The sequence below is a fragment of the Lissotriton vulgaris genome, chromosome 9 (assembly GCF_964263255.1).
Source record: "Lissotriton vulgaris chromosome 9, aLisVul1.2, whole genome shotgun sequence".
NCBI lineage: Eukaryota > Metazoa > Chordata > Amphibia > Caudata > Salamandridae > Lissotriton > Lissotriton vulgaris.
This window is the reverse complement of record NC_141697.1, coordinates 860,798,103-860,824,370: the sequence shown is the minus strand read 5'-3', so window position 1 is coordinate 860,824,370 and position 26,268 is coordinate 860,798,103. Positions and strand designations below refer to the sequence as shown.

General features: G+C 41.0%; 1 protein-coding gene across 1 annotated transcript in view; it reads left to right on the top strand.

Moving 5' to 3' along the window:
• The window catches only part of LOC147692375 (cytochrome P450 2G1-like), a 484,584-nt gene that overhangs the window by 293,097 nt on the left and 165,219 nt on the right, over positions 1–26,268 (top strand). The window contains exon 5 of the mRNA XM_086939525.1: positions 7,712–7,956. Within this exon, the coding sequence (XP_086795651.1) occupies positions 7,712–7,956 (245 nt within the window). The remainder of the gene's footprint in view (positions 1–7,711; positions 7,957–26,268) is intronic.

Below are 26,268 nucleotides of genomic sequence, written 5' to 3'. Positions count from 1 at the left end.
CAGAGAGTGCAACAGTAGGGAAAGTGTTGCATAGCGTAGGGGTCAAAATTATTCTTCCCACTCCAATCAGTGCAACAGTAGGGAAAGTGTTGGATAGCATAGGGGTAAAAATGACTATTTCCACTCCAGAGAGTGCAACAGTAGGGAAAGTGTTGAATAGCGTAGGGGTTACAATTACTATTCCAACTCCAGAGAGTGCAACAGTGGGGAAAGTGTTGGATAGCATAGGGGTAAAAATGACTATTCCCACTCCAGATAGTGTAACTGTAGGGAAAGTGTTGAATAGCAGAGGGTTAAAATTAACAGGCTTAATAATGAAATACTTTTAAAAAATTAAATAGCCAATTAATAATTAATTACCAATAAATTAGTTTTGAATACCAATACATTTAAATTGATAATGACTTTAATAAAATTAAATTATTTCCCACCCTATTCCCCTATAAACCCACAACCCACTTCTAAAATAAATTAACACAATTAGTATAATTATAAATTAATACAATGATAAACATTAATTTCCAAACAAAATTAATTAGCAATAAGTTAATTGTCAATACCAATGAATAAAAATCAATAATTACTTTATTATATTTAAATTACTTCCCACCCTATTTCCCTATTAACCCACAACCCACTCGTAAAATACATTAACACAATTAATATAATAATCAATTAATACATTAATACATATTAATTACCAAAATAATAATTAAGTAACAATAAATTAATTATCAATACCAATAAATAAAAATGAATAATGGCTTTATTATAATTAATTTACTTCCCACTCTATATCCCTATAAACCAACATCCCACTCCTTAAAAAAATTAACACAATTAGTATAAATATCAATTAATAAAAAATAATTACCAATTGATAATTAATTAACATCAAATAAATGATCAATAAAAAAAATAAAAATGTATAATTACTTCATTATAATTAAATTACTTTCCACCCTATTCCCCTATATGCCCGCAACCCGCTAAGGAACTAAAATGCAAAATGTAATTAAAAATAATTAATAATTTCTAAAAATTATTATTTCATTTACTATATTTAAATTACTTCCCACCGTACTCCCCTATAAACCCGCAACCCGCTATGGTACTAAAATACATATATATAAAAAAATACAATACTTAACAAAAAATATAGAACACATACATATAAAATACATACTAAAATACATAACACTAATATTAACATTAAAATTATTAACAATATTTTTGCAAATGATATTACTGACTTCGATATTAACAAAAACAAGATTTCTTACCTTCAGGTGGATATTCTGGTCACCGATATACATGATGTAAATATTCAGCCCTTTGATATTTCAAACTCAATATTTCTGTAGTTCGAAATTAAAAAATTTGATATTATGTCTGTGCACCGATGGTAATGTTAAAAATTATATTAATTTGAGACCAGACTAATTTTCAGAAATAATAAATAGCAGGGCATTCAAACAACATATTTTTAAGATCTGTGGTGGGACAGGAGCAGGACCAGCAAAAAGAGACAGTACCTGGAGCAAAGGATTTTAAGGTAGCAAGAGTAAAAAGTGAACAGCCATAAATAAAGTAAAGATTCTGAGTAGTGTTTTCAGCTTTTGTAGTTTAGTGGAGTTTAAGCCAAATCTTATCCTAGAAAATGGTAGGCCAACAGTCCCCCAAATCCTGCTCCCAAGCAAGTTCAACTTTTGCTTTGTGTCTATCTGCACTAAGTTGCAACAGCATATAAAGGTAGATGCTGATGGGTTGGCAGTAGGTAAGGGAAAGAGCATGGAAGAGACTGACGAAGGAGAGACATACGTCAGCAAAGTAGAAATATAGTGGTTAATGGAATTGCATAGAAGAGACTATTGGTTTTTGCAGGAGGATGGTAAAGAGAATTGTAACTGAAGCTCAAAATAAGGCAATAGCTGATCATTTGAAAAAAAGTTGGATGATCCAAAATAAACCCTTGGAATGCCATGTTTTCCAGTAAAAGGGACGGCTATTAATACATAATGATTTATTATGCCAGATGGGTAATGGTTGGTAGTTTGTAAGTGCAGGATATGACAAGGGTAAAAGAGGTTATAAGAATGGGAAATGATAGGACAACATAATTGAGAAACAGCAGAAGTGAAGGCAAGATTCTTCTCAAAAGCAAATGCAGAAATAAAGGATTGTTCTAGTTGTAACCACAAAGGAGAATGTGTGGGACATCAGAAGAAACCCATATAGTAGCTTGTTTCAGACAGAAAGCATAATGATATTGTTTCAAATTCGGAAATTTAAGGCCCCCATTGGATTTATCTTTCTTTAATGAGGATAAAGCTATATGAGGAGGTTTACCTTTCCATAACCACTTCAGTAAGAGCGAATCTACTCTCTAAAAATAATAAACGGGGATCTAAATAGGAATCATTGCAAGAAGATATAAAATAAGGAGAGTGAGCAACATTTTATTAGAATCCATTCTACCCCACCAGGATAAAAAAGTGGATGCCAATAAGCAGTGCTATCTCCTAATAACTTAAGAATAAAGGCAAAGTTTAGTTTAAAAATATCTTTAATATTGTGTGGGTGGGATTGTCCTGAGGTCTGTGTATACTTGACAAGGGTTATCAAATGTATGTCTGAGGTTTTTGGTCAAGCCTTGCAATGAGACTCTGGGCAGTGTTTATTAAATGTGTGGGGACCAACGGATTTGGTTAGCAAAGGCAAAATATCGGTGGCTCTGGGCTGCACGATAGCCAAATGAAATATTGCGAGATTGTGGGGAGCAAGTGAGACCCCTGGCCTGCAACTATGCAACCAGGATGTGGACTGATGCATGTTAGGTAGAAGACAGTGTATGTCTCCAGGGGGTGTCCCAAAAAATGGACTCACTATGGTCAAGTTGGAACGAATATCGTGGACATATTTGCATTCCCCCCTTTCCTCTCCTCGCGCCTGCCCTGGATGACCCTATACCACTGGAATAAGACAAAAATGTTTCCATGGAAACTAACCACACCTGTGTCACCCAAACAGACCAAAATGTTTGTGCCTAATGACGATGTTATCAATGTTTGAAAATGTGATTGTATTTACCTTGATATCTTTAATAAAAAGAGTTATAAAAAGAGGCATTCAAGGGTAGCACTTCACACTTATCAGCGTTAAGCCAATAACCTGATGGTTGAGTAAAAGCAGACACTTGGTGAAAAAAGGAGGAAGAGAAGGTATGGGATCAGCACAGTAGAAGAGAATATCATCAGCATATACTGACATTTTAAGTTGATATGACCCCTTAGAGAAGCATCTAATGAGTTCATCTTGCCTCACCTGTTGAAAAAGATTCAAGTGCTATGATGAACAAAAGAGGGGATAGAGGACATCCTTGTCAAACACCTCGTTCTAGGGGAAAATAATCTGAAAGAATACCGTAGACAAAAGTGGCACTTTTAGGACCTGTGTAGAGCAAGGATATTAGAGCAATCAATTTGGTAGGAAAACCAATCCATTTTAATGTCTGGAACATAAAGCCCCAACCAAGTAGATCAAAAGCCTTTGCTTCATCCTGAGCAATAACAGTAAAGGGGTGATGTAGCTTTGAGGCTTTGCTGAAGGTGTTTAAAAGAAACTGAGCATTGTCTGAAGTCCAATGGCCCTTAATAAAACCAGATTGTTCAGGTCCTATTAGATCAGGTAAAATAGGATCCATAGGTAGAGCTAAAATCTTAGCAAATAATTTATTGTTGATATTAGCTAAAGAGATAGGAAGAAAATTGTTACAGACACGTTTATGGTCAAAACTTCCACTGGAACATTGGGTATCAACTCTGGAAAACACGAGACCAACACCTGACCCCAATCCCACTAGTGCCAATGATAATTTTATTAATTTGATTGAGTCATCGCTAGACCTGGTCCTCCCTAATATGCAGATTCATAACACTGTAAGAACAAACAGAACAGTATGGTAATACCCCACGCTCAGTGAGCTTAAACAAATCTGTAAAATATTGGAAAGAATATAGAGAAAGGATTTCTCCCCTGTCAATAAATTGAAATACAGGAAAGCCATTAAAATTTATGAAGGAGAAATTAAATCTGCACAAACGTCATATTATGAAGAAAGAATTACTTTGGCATCTTTCTCTTAGCGAATTTTTTTGCATTGCAAGAAAGCTCCTTAAACTATCTCCACCTCCTGTTATTTCTGGTGATGCTTCCTCTTGTTGCAATGAACTGCAGAGTTTTTTTCAATAAAATACAAGACATTTATACCTCCTTCCCCAGGAGGCTGGCCAGAGGAACTCATTATCTTTGGCCTCAGATCAGTGAGCACTTTCTGAAGGAAATTCCTCCGATGAACCCACAGCCTCTACGAAGTATTTAGACCCGGGTAAAATCTAGCTTGCCTAGAGACCCAGCACCCCCCATCATTCTGAACTAACTTCTTGAAAAAGTCTCCCCAGTGATGTTGGAGCTGATTAATGCTTCAATCTTGTCTGGAGTGGTCCCTTCCCATTGTAATGTGCCATGGTGAAGGTGCTGCTACAAAAACAAGTCTTAATCCTGATCTCCTGGGGAATTTTTGACCCATTTCACTTCTTCCAGGGAACAGTAAGATTGTTGAGAAGCATGTTAACTCAGCTCTTTAGACATTTTTGGAGTCTCTTAGTTGCCTTCACCCCTCACAGACAAGATTTCAACCCCAGTAGGGTACTGAAACTGCCCTCCTAGCTGTAGTCAAAGAGGCCAAGAAAATATTAGATGGGGAAGGTTCTGCAGCCATCATCCTCATGGATCTCGGTGCAACCTTCGACACGATTAACCCCCACACTTAGGTCAGGAGACTTAGAGGTGTGGGGGTGATTGGGAAGGCCTTGAAGTGGCTGCATTCCTTTCTAAGAGATAGGTCATTCCAGGTTTTTGAAGGAGACGCTATTTCAAAATATATGTCTCTCTGATGTGGTGTCCCGCAGAGGTCATCTCCGAGCCCCACTTTGTTCAATGTTAAAATGAGCCCGCTAGCAGAGATAATGAGGCCGTTTTTTCACCTCCACTGATGATACACAACTCCTTGTTGCCCTTAATCACTCCAATAATTCTTCGCCTGGTCTAGGCTCTTGTTTGGAGAAGGTTGCAAAGTGAATCGAGCATTTATACCTGAAACTGAATGGAGATAAGATGGAGCTGATGCTCCTAGGTAATTCTCTCACTTTTAATGTAGGAATGTTATGGCCAGTCTGTCTTGGTCCAGCTCCTACTCCTAAGAACAAGATTAAAAGTGTGGGCGTCTGGCTTGATTGCAACTGGAATTTTAGGCAGCAGGCTTTGAAACTGGCAGCTAGTTGTTATGGGATCCTTAGGATGCTGCAAACAATTCTCCCTCTTGTACCTTTTCTTGCCAGAGACTTATGGTCCAGGCCTTAATTGTCTCTCACCTTGACTATGCGAATGCTCTCTACTTAGGAGCTCCTTGTGCTAACATCACCAAGCTAATCACTGTGCAAAACTGTGCAGCACTTATGCTCCTCTGGATACCGAATCGCCAATCAGCAAATCCAGCTCTTACCCCCCTCCACTTGCTGGCCATACAGATGAGAATTAGGTTTAAGGCTCTCTGTATTGCACACAAGACATTAGCAGGGAAGGGACCGCCTATCAATCAGTCCATTATCTTGCCCCACTGCTCGAACAGGGGCTTGCTTCCGGACAATTGTCGTCTCGCTGTAGTTCCTAGAATAAAAAAGGCAAGAAGTGGTGGCCGTCTGTTCTCCTATAAGCTGCCAGGTTGTGGAATACCCTCCCTCTCCACATTCGTCTTGAACCCAATAATTTGGCTTTTCGGAAATCCCTCAAAACATGCCTTTTTCCTTAATGTTGCTTAGTGGTTTTCACTGTTTGTGCTGCTATTAGTGCTGGGATGCCCTCGGGTAGCTACAGGCTTAAGAAATGTTTTATTCATTCATTCTTTCATTGTGAGAGGTCCTTATTCTCTTTAGGAACTAAACAGATCATGGCACCTTGGAAGGAGCCACGAGAAACCCCATCATTATCAAAAAAGTATATAGAAGTAAGAGATAGGGAAGAAGTTGTTTAGAACAATTACTATAAAATTAAATAGTAATGCCAACTGGGCCAGGAGCTTTCTCTCTACATAAGACAGTGAATGCATGATATATCTCTGAGAGTGAAATATCACTTTCTAATGTATTGATATTGATATGATGTGAGGGAGGAGAATAGATTGAAAATAGGTAATCAAATGTCATTCTGTAGGTTGTGTTTCTGAAGAATGTAATGTGGTATACAAATTAACAAATTCATATAAAATGTATTTATCCTTAAAGATTCAAGTCCCTTCATCATTTCGGATAGACTCAATTTTTGTTCTATCGTTTCTCATGTTTAGATAATTTGCAAGCAATTTCCCCATCTTGTTTTGACCACCGTAATAACAAGCACTGCTTTTCAATAAGAAATTGGAAGCAGTATTCATCATTAACCTATTAAAATGAAGTTTAGCTTTGATTATTTGTGTTAAAGAGTTGTCATTGTTAAAGTGATAATAGGCATGCTTCAAAAATTTAATGTTAGCAAGTAATTGGTCAGATTGGGCTTGCACACACATTTTATACAAGTTTAGCGCTGGAAAGTAAACTGGAAGAAGTGATTTTGTGCTGATTTGAGTCTCTTTTGTTAATCAAACAGGCACAAAATCTTAGTAAAGCTCCTCCTTGGTCGTGAATTTTAAATAGTGGTGTTGTACTACAGGACTTTGTAAGGTCTTTCAGAAGAGATAAGAATATCTTCTTTTGTAAACCAATTTCTGCACCCATTTACCCATTCATCTATCCTTTGACTGAGACCTGCCTTCACCCAAAACCCATGAACACAAACACACATGTAGATTCATAAATCAATCAATTTTCAATTATTAAAAAAAACTGAACTATTGGCCAGTACTATTTCTATATAAGAACGATCTGCTTTGGAATTCACATTTATTCTAGAACTTCTAGGTTAGGGATATTTAGCAATGCAACATAGCTCCTTCCATTTACTTATTGATTTATCTGAATAAATATGCTACAAAAGCATCACAACCTACGATGACTGATTTGACTGAGATACAAAAATATAGCAAACCTTGCCTAATATTTTGCAAGTCATCCTTGACCAGTGGAGGGGTGCTATTGTAATGTGTGCTTTTAGAGTTTTATGAAGAATGGTTAAAGAAATGAGGTTAATCATCTATTGTTTATGTTGTGTTCCAGTAAGTGCCATTGGAAAAGCTTAAATATTTTAATAAATAACGTGTAGGTGCTTTTAGAATTGTACATTAACCTTCTCTATGTGGCATGAAAGTTTAGCATTCCTACTCTGCACTCCAGAAGATGGTCTATACAGTACAACTCTTGATTGCAACATAATATAAACATGTTAGTTGAGTAATAGATGTAGCAACTATAAACTAAGGTGATTTAACTTTAAGATTAAATGTAATAAGTCCAACTTGACTTTATATATTCTATTTTTAGTCCTTGTATGTTCATTCAAGAGTTATTCCTTTCAGAACCAATCTACCTCCAAAACTACAAAAACAGTCCCCATTGCCTCTATTCTGGTTCAATAAATATGTGCAGAAAATATCTTATATCATTATATGTTCTAACAACAAATGGAAAAAGATCAAACATGTCTATGTTTACCTTCACAGCTGTATGATATGTTTCCTGGAACCATGTACTACCTACCTGGACCTCACAACAGAATATTCAAAAATTTCTTGAAACTTGAAAATGTTCTCCGGGAGCAAGTGAAATTGCATCAGGAGACACTGGACAGTAACTGTCCCCGGGACTTCATTGACTGTTTCCTCATTAGAATGGAGCAGGTAATAGTATGGCCTTCAGAACGTACATCGCAAACTTACACGCTAGTCTTATGGCTTGAGGCAAAGGGGCAATTTTAAAATTAGTTCATGCAACTCCAAAAATAAAGCTACTGTGCTGCATTGCATGATAGGAGAGAGTACAACAGTGCCATATCTATTAATATATGGCACAGTTTTCTCTCTTCCTTTAAGCACTTTTGGGTTCTTTATATCAATGCACCCACCCTTGCTCCACAGGTGTGTGCCTAATGACAAGCATCAGTATTGTCCTGGAAGAAAACCCTCCCATTACAAAATACTATGCTTAGACATTAATAAATCATCTTCTAACTTTGAATGTTCTGTACAATATGGCACACATGCAAAATTTAAAAAGAATTTGGGAAAATACACATTTTCTCACTTTTACCTCATGGATGCCTAATATAATGATACAAATTCCTGTCTACTTTTGTATTTGTGATTGCATCAAAAAACGTGTGGTTGCATGGGAAAGACAATGTGCCATTCTTGACCCAAAGTACAGCTTAGTGTTACTTTGTGTTGCTTTAGGGCTGTTTTCCAGCGCAAAACAAACCCAAAATACACTTTGTGGCAGTAGGCATAGTGTGGTAAACAGACATAATATCGATTCCAAAATATCGTTTGGACAAAATATCGAGTAAAAAATATAGACTACTCAAAATATCGACCAGACATAATATAGACTACAAAAATATCGAGTAATATCGATATTAATAGCCAAAATATCGAATCAAAAATATAGACTAGACATATTATCGACTAGATAGAATATAGACAAAAAAAAATCGAAAATAAGGTAGTTTTTAATATTTTTTAATAATTGTGTAATATAAATCTGTAGCGGGTTGTGGGTTTATAGGGGAATAGGGTGGGAAGTACTTTAATTATAATTAATTAATTATGTAAATTATTAATAATTGTTAATTAATTATTAATTGGTAAATAATTAAAGTATAATTGGTAAAAAATAATAATTGATTAATAATTAATTTTTAGTAAATTATTTTCTGTAGCGGGTTGTGGGTTTATAGGGGAATAGGGTGGGAAGTAATTTTATTATAATTAATTAATTATGTAAATAAATTAATAATTGTTAATTAATTAATAATTGGTAATTAATTAAAATAGAATTGGTAATTAATTATAAATATTTAATTGATAAATAATTAATATTTAGTAAATTATTTTCTGTAGTGGGTTGTGAGTTTATAGGGGGATAGGGTGGGAAGTAATTTAATAATAATTAATTAATTATGTAAATTAATTAAAATTGTTAATTGTTAATTAATTAATAGTCATTATAACCCCTACGCTATCCAACGCTTTCCCTACTGTAGCACCCACTGGAGTGGGAATAGTAATTTTAACCCCTACTCTATCCAACGCTTTCCCTACTGTAGCACCCAATGGAGTGGGAATAGTAATCTTTACCCCTACGCTATCCAACGCTTTCCCTACTGTAGCACCCACTGGAGTGGGAATAGTAATTGTAACCCCTACGCTATCCAACGCTTTCCCTACTGTTGCACCCACTGGAGTGGGAATAGTAATCTTTACCCCTACGCTATCCAGCGCTTTCCCTACTGTTGCACCCACTGGAGTGGGAATAGTAATTTTAGCCCCTACGCTATCCAACGCTTTCCCTACTGTAGCACCCAATGGAGTGGGAATAGTAATTTTAACCCCTACGCTATCCAACGCTTTCCCTACTGTTGCACCCTCTGGAGTGGGAATAGTAATTTTTACCCCTACGCTATCCAGCGCTTTCCCTACTGTTGCACCCACTGGAGTGGGAATAGTAAATTTTACCCCTACGCTATCCAACGCTTTCCCTACTGTTGCACCCACTGGAGTGGGAATAGTAATTTTAACCCCTACGCTATCCAACGCTTTCCCTACTGTAGCACCCACTGGAGTGGGAATAGTAATTTTAACCCCTACGCTATCCAACGCTTTCCCTACTGTAGCACCTACTGGAGTGGGAATAGTAATTTTTACCCCTACGCTATCCAGCGCTTTCCCTACTGTTGCACCCACTGGAGTGGGAATAGTAAATTTTACCCCTACGCTATCCAACGCTTTCCCTACTGTTGAACCCACTGGAGTGGGAATAGTAAATTTTACCCCTACGCTATCCAACGCTTTAGCTATTGTAGAATTCACTACAGATGTTACAATAAATTTTTACTATTTTGCTATGCTAAGGTAAAATTATTATATATGTTTATTTAAATAAAAAAAATTATATAAATATATATGTATTATTTTTTTATATATTTTTTTAATTTGCAATAAATATTTAATAATATAACATTAATTTTTTAATTTTAAGTAAGTTTATAATAAATATATTTAATACTACATTAGTTTTAACTTAATTTAAAGACATTTAAAAAAAACAATATTTTTACAGTCTATATTTTAGTAACTCGATATTTTAGAGTCGATATTTTAGTACTTACCTGTTTAAAGATAGCCAGTCGATATTTTGTCCATCGATATTTTATCAACGATATTATGGCAACTCGATATTTTTGAGGTCGATATAATTTCAGTGATCCGCATAGTGTTTATGAAGCAAACCTGCCATAAACTGTTAGTAAGGCTGCCCCATAATTAAATTAGCTTTTTTGACAATAATGCTGTTCAAACAACCTTGTGATAGTTCATGTTTTTTATTTTTTATTTTATTCAGTGCTACAGTGACAAAACAAACATTTCTACTTATCGTAAATAAATAAACACATAGGGGCCTATTACGATGGAGGTCGGAAAGACTTCAACCTTTGCTCGGAGGCTCTACGAATCCAATCATTGGTTTCAATTCTGACCAGCTAATTATGTATCAGCCTGTCAGCATTGATACTGGCCAGTCAGTCGGGCATGCTTCTGATGGGCTCATGGAGCCCATCGGCCAGTCGGAACGTGCTCGCAATCCCAAAGGGCAGGCCTTATCTGCCCTTGGGATTATGATGCCCGATTTCCAGCGTGGTTTTGTCGCAGGGATTTTGCTCAGACACAGAATTGTGCACAGAGACCCAGGACCTCAGTGAATTGTGGTGGACCAAAAAACTCACCTTAGTACCTAGAACCCCTAACCGACTAGCATCAGTGTCACATTGGCTCTTCATTTTATAGCAAAGTAACCAATGATTAGACAGCCCAGAACATGCGACTAAGGGTACTCTCAGGAACGGGGGGAATCAAGAATACTCTTTTGTTTGTTATTCTCATACCAGTCCAAAACATGGGTAAAAAAGAGACACAGTAAAGTTTAAAATGTTAATTGTTATGTTCAAATCGTTTTTATTGGTCAGCAAATGAAGACAAAAAGAATACAAGCAATAGTACATATGTATGTGGTTCTTTCAGGTTGAAATACAATAAAGTAAGTAAGGAGGCAAATAAATTTAATACAAAATTAGTACGAAATACAAAATAACAAATTCAAAATACAAAATAAGGAAAAGTAAGGTAAATGAAAACACAATAGGGTTCCACATAGCTCGTTAAAAACAGATGGATACTTATAATGCCGACATGTGACTTAAGATTGAACGTCATTGTTTCCAAGTATTAACAGCACTTGATTCCCAAGCAGTTTCAACAATGAGAGTGTCAGCATAGGAAACAACAGATCGAGCCCATGCGGGCAAAACTATGAATAAACAATGATTCGTAATGTGTTGTGTTTCATTAACTGTGGTCTTATGTGTATGTTTATGACGCTCCAAGGTAGCTCTAATCCCATCGCCAACATCTTAGTAATGAAATATTGAACCTAGACTACCAGTAGTAGGTTCCACAGTGGCCTATCCTTGGTTAATACGAGATGGTAACTGTATGTAGGGTCAACGAGTCTTGAATACCTATGGTGGATCAAAGGAGAAGGAGGTAGCGTCAAGAGCAGTCCAAAGTTTTTTGCTAGATGCGCGCCATGGGGAAGACTGCAGAGCAGAGTTATCTGTTCCTCTAATGCAAGACATCCAATCTCTCCACATAATAAAAGAGACCTCTGAGGCGCTCTTCCATTTGCACAAAATAGCTTTGCACGCTAGTGTAAGTAGTAGATCGAGTAGCTGTCGATCATGGTCTCTTGATAATCTCGGGTCAATGGCCCCCAGAAGTATGTAGATAAATTCCCTCTTCGGCTTAATCTTAAATATGTGCTCAATGTAATCAAAGACGTTAGACCAATATTTGTGAAGTAAAGGGCAGTGGAAAAGCATGTGTGATAGGTTTCCGTCAGCACTGGAGCAATTCCAGCATGTGGGGGTATCTCTTAGATTAAGTTTGAACAGTTTCTGGGGGGTCCAGAAGACTCTGTTGATTAGCATGTATTTTGTTTGGGAGAGGATCGGGGACACCTTGTGTGTGAGGGCTGAGGCATGAATCTTATCCCAGTCAAGGTCTATGCCCGTAGTGTTGGGCTCATCTTCCAAATTAACCTCATTACGTCTTTGCAGTTTGCCCAGAGCCGGTGAGAGCATTTTGTATATCTTGGAAACGAAGTGGCCTGTACTCTGAAGCCGTGGGAGTAATGACTTTAACCCCGGGTCTGAATGTGAGAACGAGCGTGTGGATAAAGTTGATTTCAGTTTATTAAAATGTTTATTTTTAACGACGTGCTCTAAGATGCAGTATTTTTGCGAGCATAAGCAGGCATATGATTCAAAATAATGCAAGCAGCATTGTTACAATTCCATAAAACACAAAAGGGGAAATCATATTATAATGATGGTGGGAACAGGTCCTATAGTGCCTTGTATGCCACCCCCCTAGCTAGGAACTATGTTTTATAAAATAGAGAAGGTATCTTAGTCTTGTGTAGGGGACCCCATACCTCTAAGATCAGCAGGAGGGAATCACATCGGGATCTGCAAAAGCTCTCTGTCTCTCTGGAAACTGAATTCTTTCAAGTGTGTAAAATCATGTATGCAGTGCTAGATAATAAAGGTACCAGAATTCCAGTTAACTGCAGCTGCGTATATGTTGTGTCTAAGTGTAAGCCGTTCAGCCGGAGCAACAGCTAAACATTGTTATGATAACCTTGGAGGCTTCAGAACTCACTGTGCAGACTAAGGTTGGGATGTAAGTCTAGGGATGTTAAAAACAAGCCATTCTCATGTGAAGATATTCACAAATTCAAAACTTACAATAACAGCTACCTGCAGTTTTGTGTGCAAAAGCAGCAAAAATACAAAATGGCGTTTACACTTCTAAAAAGTTTATGCTAACATAATAATGTGCGCAAGCAGAGGTCTGCCCTCACTACAGTTTACATACCGACTTGTCTGACATGGAAACCATGTCAAAAGGAATGTTTGAGGGCCCCCAGCAGGGCCCCCTTAGTCTGTGCAGCCTCCAGTTGGGATGGAAGCATGTATTACTGCTGGTTTACAGCCGTAATGCATGCTACCAAAGGGAAATGTCGAAATGCGATCAAACAGTGCTTGGTCGCATTTTAATGAGGCTGGCGGGACCGCTGACCAGAGGTTGATTGCTCCAGTCTATGAGATGGTGTCTGGAAGATGCAAGCCTGCCCGACTTTGTAATTGCCCCCATAGTTATTCACCAGAAAACCAATTCCATTAATAGATGGGATGCCATATAGAAGTAAGGAAAGCAGACAGCTGTTTACCCTCAACAGGCCTACTTAACCCCTAGTCAGAATCCCCACCCCTTCTGAACCTCCTTTTCTCCCCAAAATCTCCAAGTAGTACCAACAGTCTTTTTATTCCTAAATCTCACCACACACATCCTTTCCTGTTCCTTGACCTTGTTCATTTTCTCCCACCAATCAGAGAAACAGGGCACAAGGTCGGACCTCCATCTTCGAGGAATCAGGGGCCGAGCCAACAGCCTGGCAATATACAGTAGCTTTTATATTCTTATGGTATACCTGACATAGGGCATTCGCCCACCAGAGCCAGCAAATAGTTTTTCAGTAGTTGGATTCCCTGCACATATTCTGGAAACCTATACCTACCCTCCCAAACATGGCAGAGTTTACAACAAAACCAAAGTATGTGGGCCCAGCCTCCAACTCCTACCATTTCACACCTTAGGCACTGGTTCAGGAGGTTTTGATCCAATTTATGCAAATATTCGGGGGTGGGGGCTTGGGGGGTCAAAATACCAGCCATTTTTAGTACTTCATCCTGGGAAATTTGGCCCTCCTCAAGATAGAAGAGTTAAATTCATTGGTTCTCCACGAATCTCCCTTCAATAATATCACATTGTTTTTCCTGAGCCATTTTGTCAAAATCTGTACATGCAGGCCTACTTTCTCACAGGATAACAGGTATTAATTCTATTGACTTATCTTCCTAATATTCGGGTTTTCCACCAAATTCAATACCAACTCCTTCTTAGTTAGCATATTTTTAGGATTGATCTTATGTAGCACATTGAGTAAAGTGCTATAAGCCCACAACAGCCATCTTGTATCGTAAGTCACCAATGACTCTATCTCACCCCTTGTTTTACATCGATTATTCTACAAAAAATCACTCAGATTCACAAATTCATTCCTGCCCCATCTGGCTCAGTACTATTTCCAAAGTTTCATACGGGATATTGAAGACCCTATAAGACGGTGTTCTTCTCTTTAGAAACCCTTACATGGTCTTATATCTAACTTTCTTTGTCGATTTGACATGTCTAAGCAAGTCTCTAATTTGATATTCTTCTATCATCTAATCCACAAATGTGTTCTGAAGGTGGCAAAATACAGCATTTATCTTAATGAATCTGAACATGTACTGTGCAAAATGTGCAAAATAGTACATCTTGAAGCAAAGGAGAGCTGGCTTCCTCCATGCTGAGATATAAGGTGTGTAGTATTTTCCTTGTGCTGGCATTTTTCCATAAAAAAGAAAACATCATTAAGTTTATTTCAGCAAGAAAGATAGAGTTAATAGTGCATGGTGCTGCGTAAATAAGAAATTAAATAAAGGAAGTATGGCCATTTTAATTAAGGCACCCTGGCTCAATAGCGTAAGAGGATGTGAAAACAGATGTAGAAAACAGATTTTCAACCTGAAGCAGTAATTCTGAAACATAGACCCCTAAATACTGCTTAGGATGGGGCATGACCGCAGTCTCTAAACTGCAGAATAAGCTTTGCAGTTGTGCAATTGCTCAAAATGGCATCAGTTTTGGCTCTATTCACCTTATACCCTCCCAGTGATTAAAAAGCTGTCAGAATATCGAAGGCTCTTCTCTGACCTTCTTCCCAAGGAGTGAGACAAGCATGAGGTCATTGCCATACCATTTAATCTTAGCCCTAAAAGGAACCAGCGCTTTAATAGTTATATTATTCTTAATTGCTGTCGCCAACAGCTCAATGCTAATAGCTTAAAGAACAGGAGAGAGCAGGCAATACTGGCTAGTTCTGAGCTGAACCATCACTAAGCCTATCTCTGTAGAGCTAGTATTAGTGCTCAATTACCTACCAGCTATAAAACTATCCTGATCCTTCTACATTAAGTACAACACCACTTTGTTAATCCTATCTGCCAATAGTTTCATTATGATTTGATAATCTGTGTTTAAAAGGGTAATTGGACGGTAAGTGTTGAGATCAGGTGGATCCTTGCCCTTTGAACAAAAATGAAGGACATTCCCTTGCTGGTGGGGGCGGGAGGAAGGGTGTTCATCCTTAAAAATTCAATTAGCTACCACGAATAAAAAAAGTGTTTAGAGCCACTGAAAAGTTCTTATAAAGTTCTGCAAGGAATCTGTTGGGCCACAAACCTTACCTCCGGACAGGCTAAAGATTGAATTTATTGAAATACCACATTGAATCTCTAAATCTTTCCACTAAACCCCAATCCTCACAAAAACCACTTACCCACCCCCTTTCCTCCCTTCCTTCGGGCACATTGTATTTACTCAGTGAAGAGTTTTGTCATAAATATGTTTTGATGAGGATGTGATTAAATAACATCTCTCTCTAATCAATTGTGTAATTGTTTTTCACTCTAGAATAAGTACAAAGCAGTATTTGTGTTCTCTAAATGTGCATACTGGGATCATTTTCCCCATAACATTGAATACCCAGGTCACAGTACTTTTGGGTTTACCCTTCTGTGTAATGACCTAAGAGATTGAGCAGCGGATACATAAACTATCCTCTCAGTGTAGGGGTAGTGATAGGTAGAATATTTAGAAATCAGACTGCCATAGTTGGACTGTTTACTTTTTTCACCATGTTCATAATGTTGGTCACTCCGTTTTGTTTAAGCTGCCTAATAATCACAGCTCATTCTTTCTATGCATTACTACAATTGTTTCAATAAATGTATCAAAATCCTTATTCCTTTTATTATTATGTTTACAGTAGGCATGCATATGTAAACATTGAAGGGGTTAATATCTGTTATCAGGATTCCCATAGAATCATGTTCAATGTTGCCAAAATCCCCTACCACCCCTGGAAGGTTAGGGGTTTGGGTGGGGCAATGTGAGCTAGCCAGAATGTGGGCTGGCAGTCTCTGATGGTGTAGATGGATTCAGTCCCAACATTCTGAAATTCTGTCATCCTAATATGCAGTCCTAAGAGGGAACCCTTTAACATGGCACCACACATTGTTTATAGGTCAGGTACCATATTTAACGGGACTCCCAAGTAGTTCTTGTGTGTGTTCAAACGGAGACGTCCATGGTGTCAGGGCTGAATCCTCCTCAACATTGTAGGAAGCATCTATTTTTGTCTGTAGGTTGTTCAAGCTTGAACATTTAAAAGGACACCCCTATATTAGAACATTTGAATGTTGAGAACTCTATTGAAGACAATGGAGCAACAGCAGCCTATATGAACTGGAATAGACCCACTGCTCTCACTCGAAATGTTAATGCACTAATGAACTGCCCCTGTCTTTCACTTTCCCCTGCCTTTCCAAAATCTGTGGAGTAGGCAAGGGAAAGTAAACAGCAAATGCGGTGCTGGTGAGCACAACAGATTCTTCCCCCTCCCTGTCTCAGAGTCACTAGAGCCTTGAAGGGAGGGATAATGCTGCTCAGCTCCTGTGTCTCCATGCCTCAGCTGAATGAAAAGAAAACAGTTTAGCCAACCTGGGGAGAAAATGGGCTGACTTCAGTCCCTTTTCAGAGTGTTTCGACCGACAACACAGGCTTCTATGGGGAAAAGGGGTGTTTATGGAAAACCTTGCCCCCTGTCATAGGCACCCCATTGTGCCTGCCATACAGTGCATGGTTTTACAGGGGGGTTCCGTGGATACACCCACAGCCCCAAACTGGAGGCCTCAGTATGAAAGGGGGCCTGCTAGGAGCCCCCAAAGTCAGTTTCTCACAGCCTTTTAATGTCAGACAGTCCGAGTTGGAAAGGCTGTTAGAATCTGACAACGTAATCGCTCAGTTGGCCTGTAGAGCTGCATGATGCAGCTCTGACTTACACAGATTCTTCGAGAGCCGGTCGGAACTGATCCAGAATTATCAAACAGTTTCCCTTCCAACTGCGAACATCGTAATTGGTTGAGCAGATTGCATTCTGACTGAGTCAGGCGGATGGGTTCCAAAACGGTGTAGGGAAATCTAACTGTCAGTCCCCTAGTTATGAAATTCTTTTAATGAAGGTCGATTTGCCACCAGAGGTTGTAAGAGCAGCCCCACAAGGAGAGAAAGTAATTTTGCCATCTTTGTTCTTGTCCCCAAATAGGTAAACAAGCATATGACCAGAATGGGCTCTTGAACAAGCCTTGGCATTATACTGCAACCATGTTGGCTGGGTTAAAGACTTGCCTTTTCACAATATACCCAGAAGCACCAACCTGCAAGTGGAAACATACTACCCAGCTAAACTTGAAGCTAAAGCACATGTGAGAGAAATTCTCCCTCATTTTGATTATCAGGGAATGGTTGAACCCTGTGTATCTCCTTTGAAAAATCATTTAATTCTGGTAATTAAACTAGATCACTCCTAATGCATAGTCTAATACTACAGGCAATTAAACTGTCATACACGCACCTTTGGAATTCAAAATTCGTAATGTGCTTCTTTACTGAAACAACATAGTATATTAAAAATGCAAAACTACTCGGAAAGACTGTTAGAAACCTACATCGTAATTACTCGGTTGGAAACGCAGTCCATAGAGCTGCACGATGCATCTCCGACTGACTCGGATACTCCAAGAGCCAGACAGAACTGATTCAGAATAACCAAATGGTTTCCCTTCCAACCGCAAACATCGTAAGTGACTAGTCGGACCGGATGAGTTCAGGCACCGTCTAGGAGAATCTGACTGTCAGTTGGAGGCTTTCCATATGACATTGTAATCAGCCCCATAATACATGTACATTACTCTTATATCAAATAGCTGTGCACAATTCCCACGTTAAAAACCAATGCACCCACCGATCCCGAACTAATGAACAAAATTATTTTCATCATCTTCCTTTCCAAATCCTGGTCATGAATGCAATACCTTCCTTACTCCTAGTTTGTCCCTAGAAAATTACCCTGACATTGCCCTGGATATCTAATCTAATTACCTTACTGTATGTATTTCTTTGCAGCAATATCAGATTGAGTGTAAGTGTGAAGGAATCAAATCTCTGAGTAAGAAGACATATTCAGCGGTATAAGACTCTGATAACTTGCATCATAGAATATTATTGAACAAGTATACACTAATCGTTTCTATTAGAATATATTCATAAATACTAGAAATCCTATTGCAATCAGATTCACATGTGTTATCTTTCTAGTTTTGAAAAAAGAACAAAATGTGTTTCGCCTGCCATCTGAGTAAGGTGAGGTGTTCGGGTCAGGTACTGTGAGCTAGCCGGGAAATGGACTCAGTCCCTACATTCTAAAGTTCTGTCCTCCTAAATAGTATGTAGTCCTACTGTTTTTATTGGGAAGTGTCTAACAAACCTTTTGGCCATAGGTGGAGTTTTCAAGTAATTTCTACCAGAGTAGTATTCTTGCAGGGCTTCCTTTGTGCTCCCCAGTGCATTCCGCCTACAATCTTAGCTATTCTACAGAAACCTTCTGTGCTGACATTTGATCTCATTCTCCAATCCTGTCTCTTCATCTCTCAAGGCTTTATTCTGAGCTATGTCCCTGGAAATAATGAAGGCCCGCAGGGAGGCCTTCATAGCATACCAAACTATACAAGTCTTATGAAACCCCATATGTTGTTCCAAGAAGCTCTCTATCAATTTTACGGGATCCCACCCAGTTTTTGTTCTCTAAACAATAATTATTAAATACCCATAACTGTTTTCTTGAACCTAATTTTTTAATGATTATTTCCAAATGCCAAAGCTTAGTAGTCAGAAAAACCAATAGGCAGCATATTCACACTTGTAACCCCTAATGTAGGTGTAATTAAAAAGTAATCTAGGCAAGCTGTTTTTTTATACCAAGCTAAAAAACAGGTGTATTCTCTCTTAGATGGATTAGCCACTCTCCATAGATCTATTAATCCTCATTTCCTCTGGAGTTTTCAGATGCTCTTTGCAATCTATGGCTTCAACTACATATTTTTACAAGAAAAGGAATTGAAGTCTGGCTGTTGCAGATAATTAAAATCTCCCTGATAATCAGCTCTCCCTCAGCAACCACGAATGACAAAGGTAAATGATTAAATGGGGCAGGATAATCTTCGACTGGGCTGTATCCATTGACCAGTGTAACCCAATTTTGATCGAACGTGCAATCCACCCAACTCCAACTCCCATCTGTAACTTATTGCAACCTGTTGACCGGCAGCCAAACATTTTTACTGATAAAAATGACTACACCTCTGTGAACCGCTTACACAGAGAAGCTTCGAAAGCAGATCCAATTATTAAACAGATCTAACTTAGACATCCTCCTACAAAGGATATGAGTCTCCTGTAATAAAAGCAATGTGGGTTTGTGAATCTTCAAATTTCCACTGATTGTTTCTTACTAGTATTGTTCAACCCATTCACTTTAAAGGAAAACACCTTCACCATTATTTCTTACTAGCAATGAGAGAACAAAATTGTTCTTGATTTGCTTATCCCCAAATAGCAGAGCAACATTTCACTATGCATGGAAGTGCAAATTAAAAGCTAAATTGAAAGTGCAAAGTGCCTAGTTAAAAAGAGTGCAAAAAATTACAGAAGGCACAGAAATTCATAAAACTCCCCAGCACCTTATAACACACATTCAAAAAACATCCAAGACCAAATTAATGATGTCCTTATGAACTCATGGCACACCTCAAAAGTTATGTAGTCTTGCCACAGTTAATTTACATTTGTGCCGTGCCTTAGTAACATCGAATCTCTCTAGGAGCAAGAGAAGCAACTTAACGAAATACCCAGTGCACATCCGGCATCAAACCACCATTTCCCCCCTTCTGTGCATCATATTTGGAGTCCGATAAATTCAATAATTCAAACACTTCGGAAGTGAGGCAGTAGTACCAGCATGTTATGTACTGTCCACTCTTCATCGCAGCTGTGAGCACAGTTGGCCATCTTTCTCATACGAGGGAGGAGGAACCGAGCGCACTTCCAAAGAGCTAAAAAGGCCTCCTTCAATATTGCCTCTTCAGGGTTCCTAAATGTTCAGATCTACAATACTGATGCCCAAGACATTGTACTGTTTACCCAGTGGCCACAATCAACTCACAATCCAGCCAACTTGCTCAGTGATGTGATGTGTGACAGTATATTCGGATTGCATGGATTTCGACCTCCTCCCTAAAGAAGAACCCTGTGATATTTGTGTTGGATTACATGACAGAATATACAGCAATAACGAATTATATGAATATCCCATCAAAAAATATAATTAAAATAAAGACTGAGTTCACATGCTTTGTATATAATCTACAAAAATACTTTGTCAGAAATATTGTGGAGCAAAATGTCACAACATTTGAGACCATATCAATCAATCAATAGATCTTTATTTAGAGTCATAAAAAAGAACATCCATAAAAGCAATTGCACATAAAAGAAGCAAACAACAGTCCAAAGTACATTGATACATACATTTCGTTTAGATTTCCAATAATGAATTACACTTCTTACAGTATAAAACATGAAGTCCTTGTATAAAAACTTTCATCCAGTTCATTTCGCTTTATGTTAATAGGTTACAGTTGTATATAGTGTAAACACAGGCTCATCTTTTTAAAAAATGTATAATTATAATTGCCTCCTGCTTCATTTCCTTTCTCCTTTATACTTGTGCTTTTTGATGTAAACTATGTGGAAGGTGTTAGACTCAGAGTTTCTGGTCCACTTGTGGTAGCTTGGCTCAAGTGGTCTCGGCTACACCCCCAGAATGCTGTGCTGTGCTTGTAGTTCACCCATGCAGTACCCCAGCGTTTCACCACCAAAAATTACACCACACCGTATTTAGAAAAGGTAGAAAATCTTTATATTTTCTTTTAGTTAGTTTCTTGCGTTTCTTTCAGTTGCAAAACCATTACCTCATTTACATTTCTGACATCACAATTGAGTTCCCTGCCCTTGTAAACATTCACAGTAACATAATATTTCGTTTCTCTAGCAAATCTTTCTTAGTCAAAGCATTTTAAAGCAGGATAGCAGTGTAATTTAACTCAATTAACTTTCCCCCTCCCTCATTTATAAGAGAGATAGGCTCTAGGTAGTTCTGCTGTATTCTGTTACCACGACTAGGTTTTCAACATTAGCATCCATAAATTGACACACACATATGAGGATCAAATCGAGTCACCAGGCAAATCGGCAATTAATTGTTCTAGAAAGAGTACATCCTGGAACAGTAAAGTCAGGCAGACAGTTATTTCCAAATAGTCGGCAAAGCCTGTGTTGATTCAGCAGTTCTCTGTCAACTCACACTTCCTGCCATTTGTCTTCCATCTCCTGTGGAACTGTGTGGGGAAATACTACTGTCTCAAGTGCCCCCACTAAAGCTTTGGAGGCAGCAGTGAGGCCCTCTCAGCACCTGGGGCCCCACACAACACCTCAACGATCTTACCGGGTTTCTGCCAGATTTGTCCCCGTCAGGTCGTTCATCCACTCCCTGCCCAGATCGTGTTTCGGCAGCTCTAATGCGATTTCCGCCCCAACGCTACAGGCTCCCAACAGCTGACCGGGCTGGGACTTCGCAGCGACTCCCTCGGCGTTCCTGTCAGCTCTGTGTACCGCCCTCTTCTCGGTCGTCAGAGAGGGAGGGTACTGTACACGGGCCGGCCTCTTCTGATTCCCGCCCCCTTCTTCCGGCGCTCACTTGACAGTGCTCACTGTCTTCCGCGATGCCGCCTCCGGGGAACTGATGCTCCGCTGACTAAACTGGGCCCCCTCCCTCACCTCTGGATCTCCTCAGCGGGGGCACGTGGACATCACCAGCGCTGGACAAGAGGCAGCAGACCAGCGGCTGGGACTTCAGCGGGCCAGCCTCTCTAAGGTGGGGTTCTTCCAATGATTATATGGCCAAAAGTTCTGGGGGGTGTGGCGGTGATTTACCCGACCCCACGTTCTGTGGAAGTGGTTCAAGTAGGATTGCGGGGGGAACCACCTGACAGGATCCGGGCACTCTAACTCCAGGCAACAGTAAAATTAAGGTGAGCCCGGGCAGGGATTATGAGCCTTTATCCAATGGCAACCCGGCTTCTTCCCCCCCTCCTTTTCTCCCGGGTCAGATGTACTTCACTTGCTAAACCGAAAACAGGGTTACTCACAAGAGTCAAAGGGGAAAGGTGACCCAAAGAAGTCTGAAAGGTTCAGGGCTCAAACGACCAGTAGGGGGTAGCGTCAGTTGAGAGGGCTAGAGAGTCCAGTAATAGACAACCCCCCCTCCTCAGTGCACCGTCCTCCCCACAGGCAGTCTCAACTCCTGACCTCTCTCTCACTCCTTCACAAGAACCACAGACCTAAAATGGCCGCCCCACTCCACCTTTTATAGTCCAGGCCAGGTGAGTCCAGAAGGGTCCAGAAGGTTCTAGAACTCCTCATACAAACCTATGGCCCCAGATTCTGAGGTGATTTGTGTAGGCCACCATTTTATGTTTCCCTACTCTCCCTCCATTTTATAGGAGCACCTGCGCTGCATCATTATTAAGTAATGAGGAGGCGCCCAGAGTCCAAGGGTCAACACCAGTTTAAAAAAACAAAAAATTATAGTGGACACCTAAGAAAACAAATCAGAGGCCAAAAAGAAAAAGGATAAAATAAATAATGGTGAGGAGGGACCACCCAAAGGGCTGCCAGGTCTAACACCCGTCCCCCCCAGCTGAAAGTGGGGAGAGCTACCCAACCCCTTGGGAGTTCTCATCACTAAGGCGAAAATACCTCGAGAGACCGTCTGCATTGGTGTGGTCCACTCCAGGCCGACGTTCCACCCGGAAGTCCATTCCCTGTCGGGAGATGGACCATCTCAACAGCTTGGGGTTCTCACCCTTCATTTGCATCAGCCAACAAAGGGGCCGGTGGTCAGTCTGTACCAGGAAGTGCGAGCCAAACAGGTATGGCCGCAGCTTCTTCAGAGCCCATACCACCGCAAAGGCTTCCCGCTCAATCGCACTCAGCTACTGTTCCCGGGTAAGCAGTCTCCTTGATAGGAAGACAACAGGTTGGTCCCGGCCCTCTTCATTGAGTTGCGATAACACTGCCCCAATGCCATGCTCTGATGCATCTGTTTGGACGATAAACTCCTTGGAAAAATCAGGGGCCCTTAGGATCGGAGCTGCACACATTGCTTGTTTCAAGGTGTCAAAGGCTTGTTGACAGGCCTCCGTCCAGACTACCCGTCGAGGTTGCTTCTTGGAGGTGAGCTCAGTTAGGGGTGCCACAATTGTGCCATACCCCTTCACAAAGCGACGGTAGTATCCTGTTAGGCCCAGGAAAGCTCGGACCTCAGTTTGGGTCTTGGGGGGCTCCTAGGCCATGATAGCCTCAATCTTAGCCTGGAGGGGCTGCACCTTCCCCCTGCCCACCAAGTGGCCAAGGTACACCACCGACCCCTGCCCGATCTGACATTTGCTGGCCTTGATTGTCAAGCCCCAGGGCTTGGAGAACAGCCTGTAAATGACAAGTGGTCCTCCCAGCTGCTGCTGAAGACGGCAATGTCATCTAGATAAGCAGCAGAGAAGGCCTCCATCCCGGAGAGGACCTTGTTCACCAGCCGCTGAAAAGTGGCAGGAGCGTTCTTGAGCCCAAAGGGCATCACACCGAACTGGTAGTGGCCCTCAGGCGAGGAGAAGGCTGACCTTTCCCTTGCTCCATCTGTAAGGGAGATCTGCCAGTACCCTGATGTGAGGTCAAAAGTACTCAGATATTGGGCAGCTCCCAGCCGGTCAATTAGCTCATCCGCCCTAGGGATTGGATGAGGATCAGTTTTTGTCACTGAATTCAGTCCCCGGCAATCCACACAGAACCTGAGTTCCGGAGTGGTGCCCGGCGGGGCAGCTTTTGGTACCAGAACCACCGGACTGGACCAGGGGCTACTTGAAGGTTCAATCATTCCTAGCTCCAGCATCTTAGTGACTTCACTATGAATGCTGGCCTTCACCCTATCTGACAGCCGGTAGGTCTTAGACTTCACAGGTGGGCTATCTCCTGTGTCCACATCATGGGTACACAGGTGGGTCCTTCCCAGGATAAGGAAGAACAGGGAGGAATATTGCTCCATGACTTGGCGGCAGTCCCGCCACTGTTCTGGAGTGAGGGATGGCGAGAGAATGACTCCCTCCACAGGCCCATCCTTCTCTTGGGACGAAAATAGATCAGGGAGAGGCTCACTTTCCTCTTCCTCCGCTCCATCAGTCACCATCATCAAGACGGCCTCGGGCCTCGCATGGTGGGGTTTGAGGTGGTTGACATGGAGCACCCGATGGGGCTGATGGGGGGTCTTAAGGTCCACTAAGTAAGTAGCCTTGCCCTTCTTCTCAATCACCTCAAAGGGGCCTGTACAGCGATCCTGGAGGGCACTAAGCTCTCCAGGCACCATCACCCACACGTTCTGGCCAGGCTCCAACTCCACAGGGTGAGCGTTGTGGTCATACAAATCTTTCATAACTGCTTGGTTGGCTTCCAAGTTGTCAGAAGCTTGCTTCCACAACTTAGCCATTTGACTTCGGAAGGCCAGCATGTAGCTCACCACATCCTGGGGAAGCTTCTTGGAAGTCTTTTCCCATCCGTCTTTCACCAGGCTGAGAGGTCCTCTGACCGGATGCCCATACAGAAGTTCGAAGGGACTGAAGCCCACTCCTTTCTGTGGCACTTCCCTGTATGAGAACAGCTGACAGGGTAGGAGGACGTCCCATTTCCTCCGCAGGCTCTCAGGCAGACTTCTGATCATGCCCTTCAAGGTTTTACTGAACCTTTCCACCAGGCCATTGGTCTGGGGGTGGTAAGGGGTGGAGAAGCGGTAGGTAACCCCACACTCTTTCCACATAGCCCGCATGTAGGCTGACATGAAGTTGGCCCCCCTGTTGGACACAACTTCCTTGGGGAAACCCACTCGGGTAAAAATCCCCATCAGGGCCCTAGCCACTGCAGGTGCAGTAACGGTCCTCAAAGGAATTGCCTCTGGGTACCGTGTGGCGTGATCCACCAGAACCAGGATAAACCTGTGACCAGCTGAAGTGGGTGGATCCAATGGCCCAACAATGTTGATGCCCACCCTTTCAAAGGGGGTGCTAACGATGGGTAGTGGTTCCAGTGGAGCCTTCAGCTTAACCCCTGTTTTCCCACTGGCTTGGCAAGACACACACGTCCTACAGAAAGTGTCAGACGCCACCCTCATCTGAGGCCAAGAGAAATGGGGGACAAGCCGGGCAAAGATCTTGTCCTGACCCAGGTGTCCTGCCAAGGGTATTTCGTGAGCCAACTCCAAGAAAACGGCTCAGTAACGTTGGGGGACTACCAAGGCCCGTGACGAACCATGCACTAGAGCGTTGGGTTCACTGTAGAGAAGACCACCCTCCCAGTAAATGTGGAAGTTCCCTGCAATGTTACCTGCTGCCTGGGCTTCGGCCTGTAGCCTCAGACCCTCAAGGGTAGGGCACTCCTTCTGGCCCTGGCAAAACTCTTCCCTGGTAGGCCCCCCTTCCACATGCCATTCGGCAGGGATAGGTAGGTCCTCCAAGGAGACAACATCCCCCTCAGTGGATTCCAGATCCACCACCTCAGGAGTCCCATCCATCTCACGGGGTGTGGATTCCGAGGCAAGGTTCTCCTGTCCCCGGGTCTTCCCCTTTTTGGCAGCTGGCTGTGCCTTTGTTCCAGGCTCCAGCCCTTGTGAGCTCCCTCTCCGGGTAGTCGCGGACCGTGTGCTTGCACAAGCCCAATCAGGTGTACCCAGCATCTCCGAATGAGTCCGGTATTAAACCTCCTTCTAAGCATTGTGCTCCATA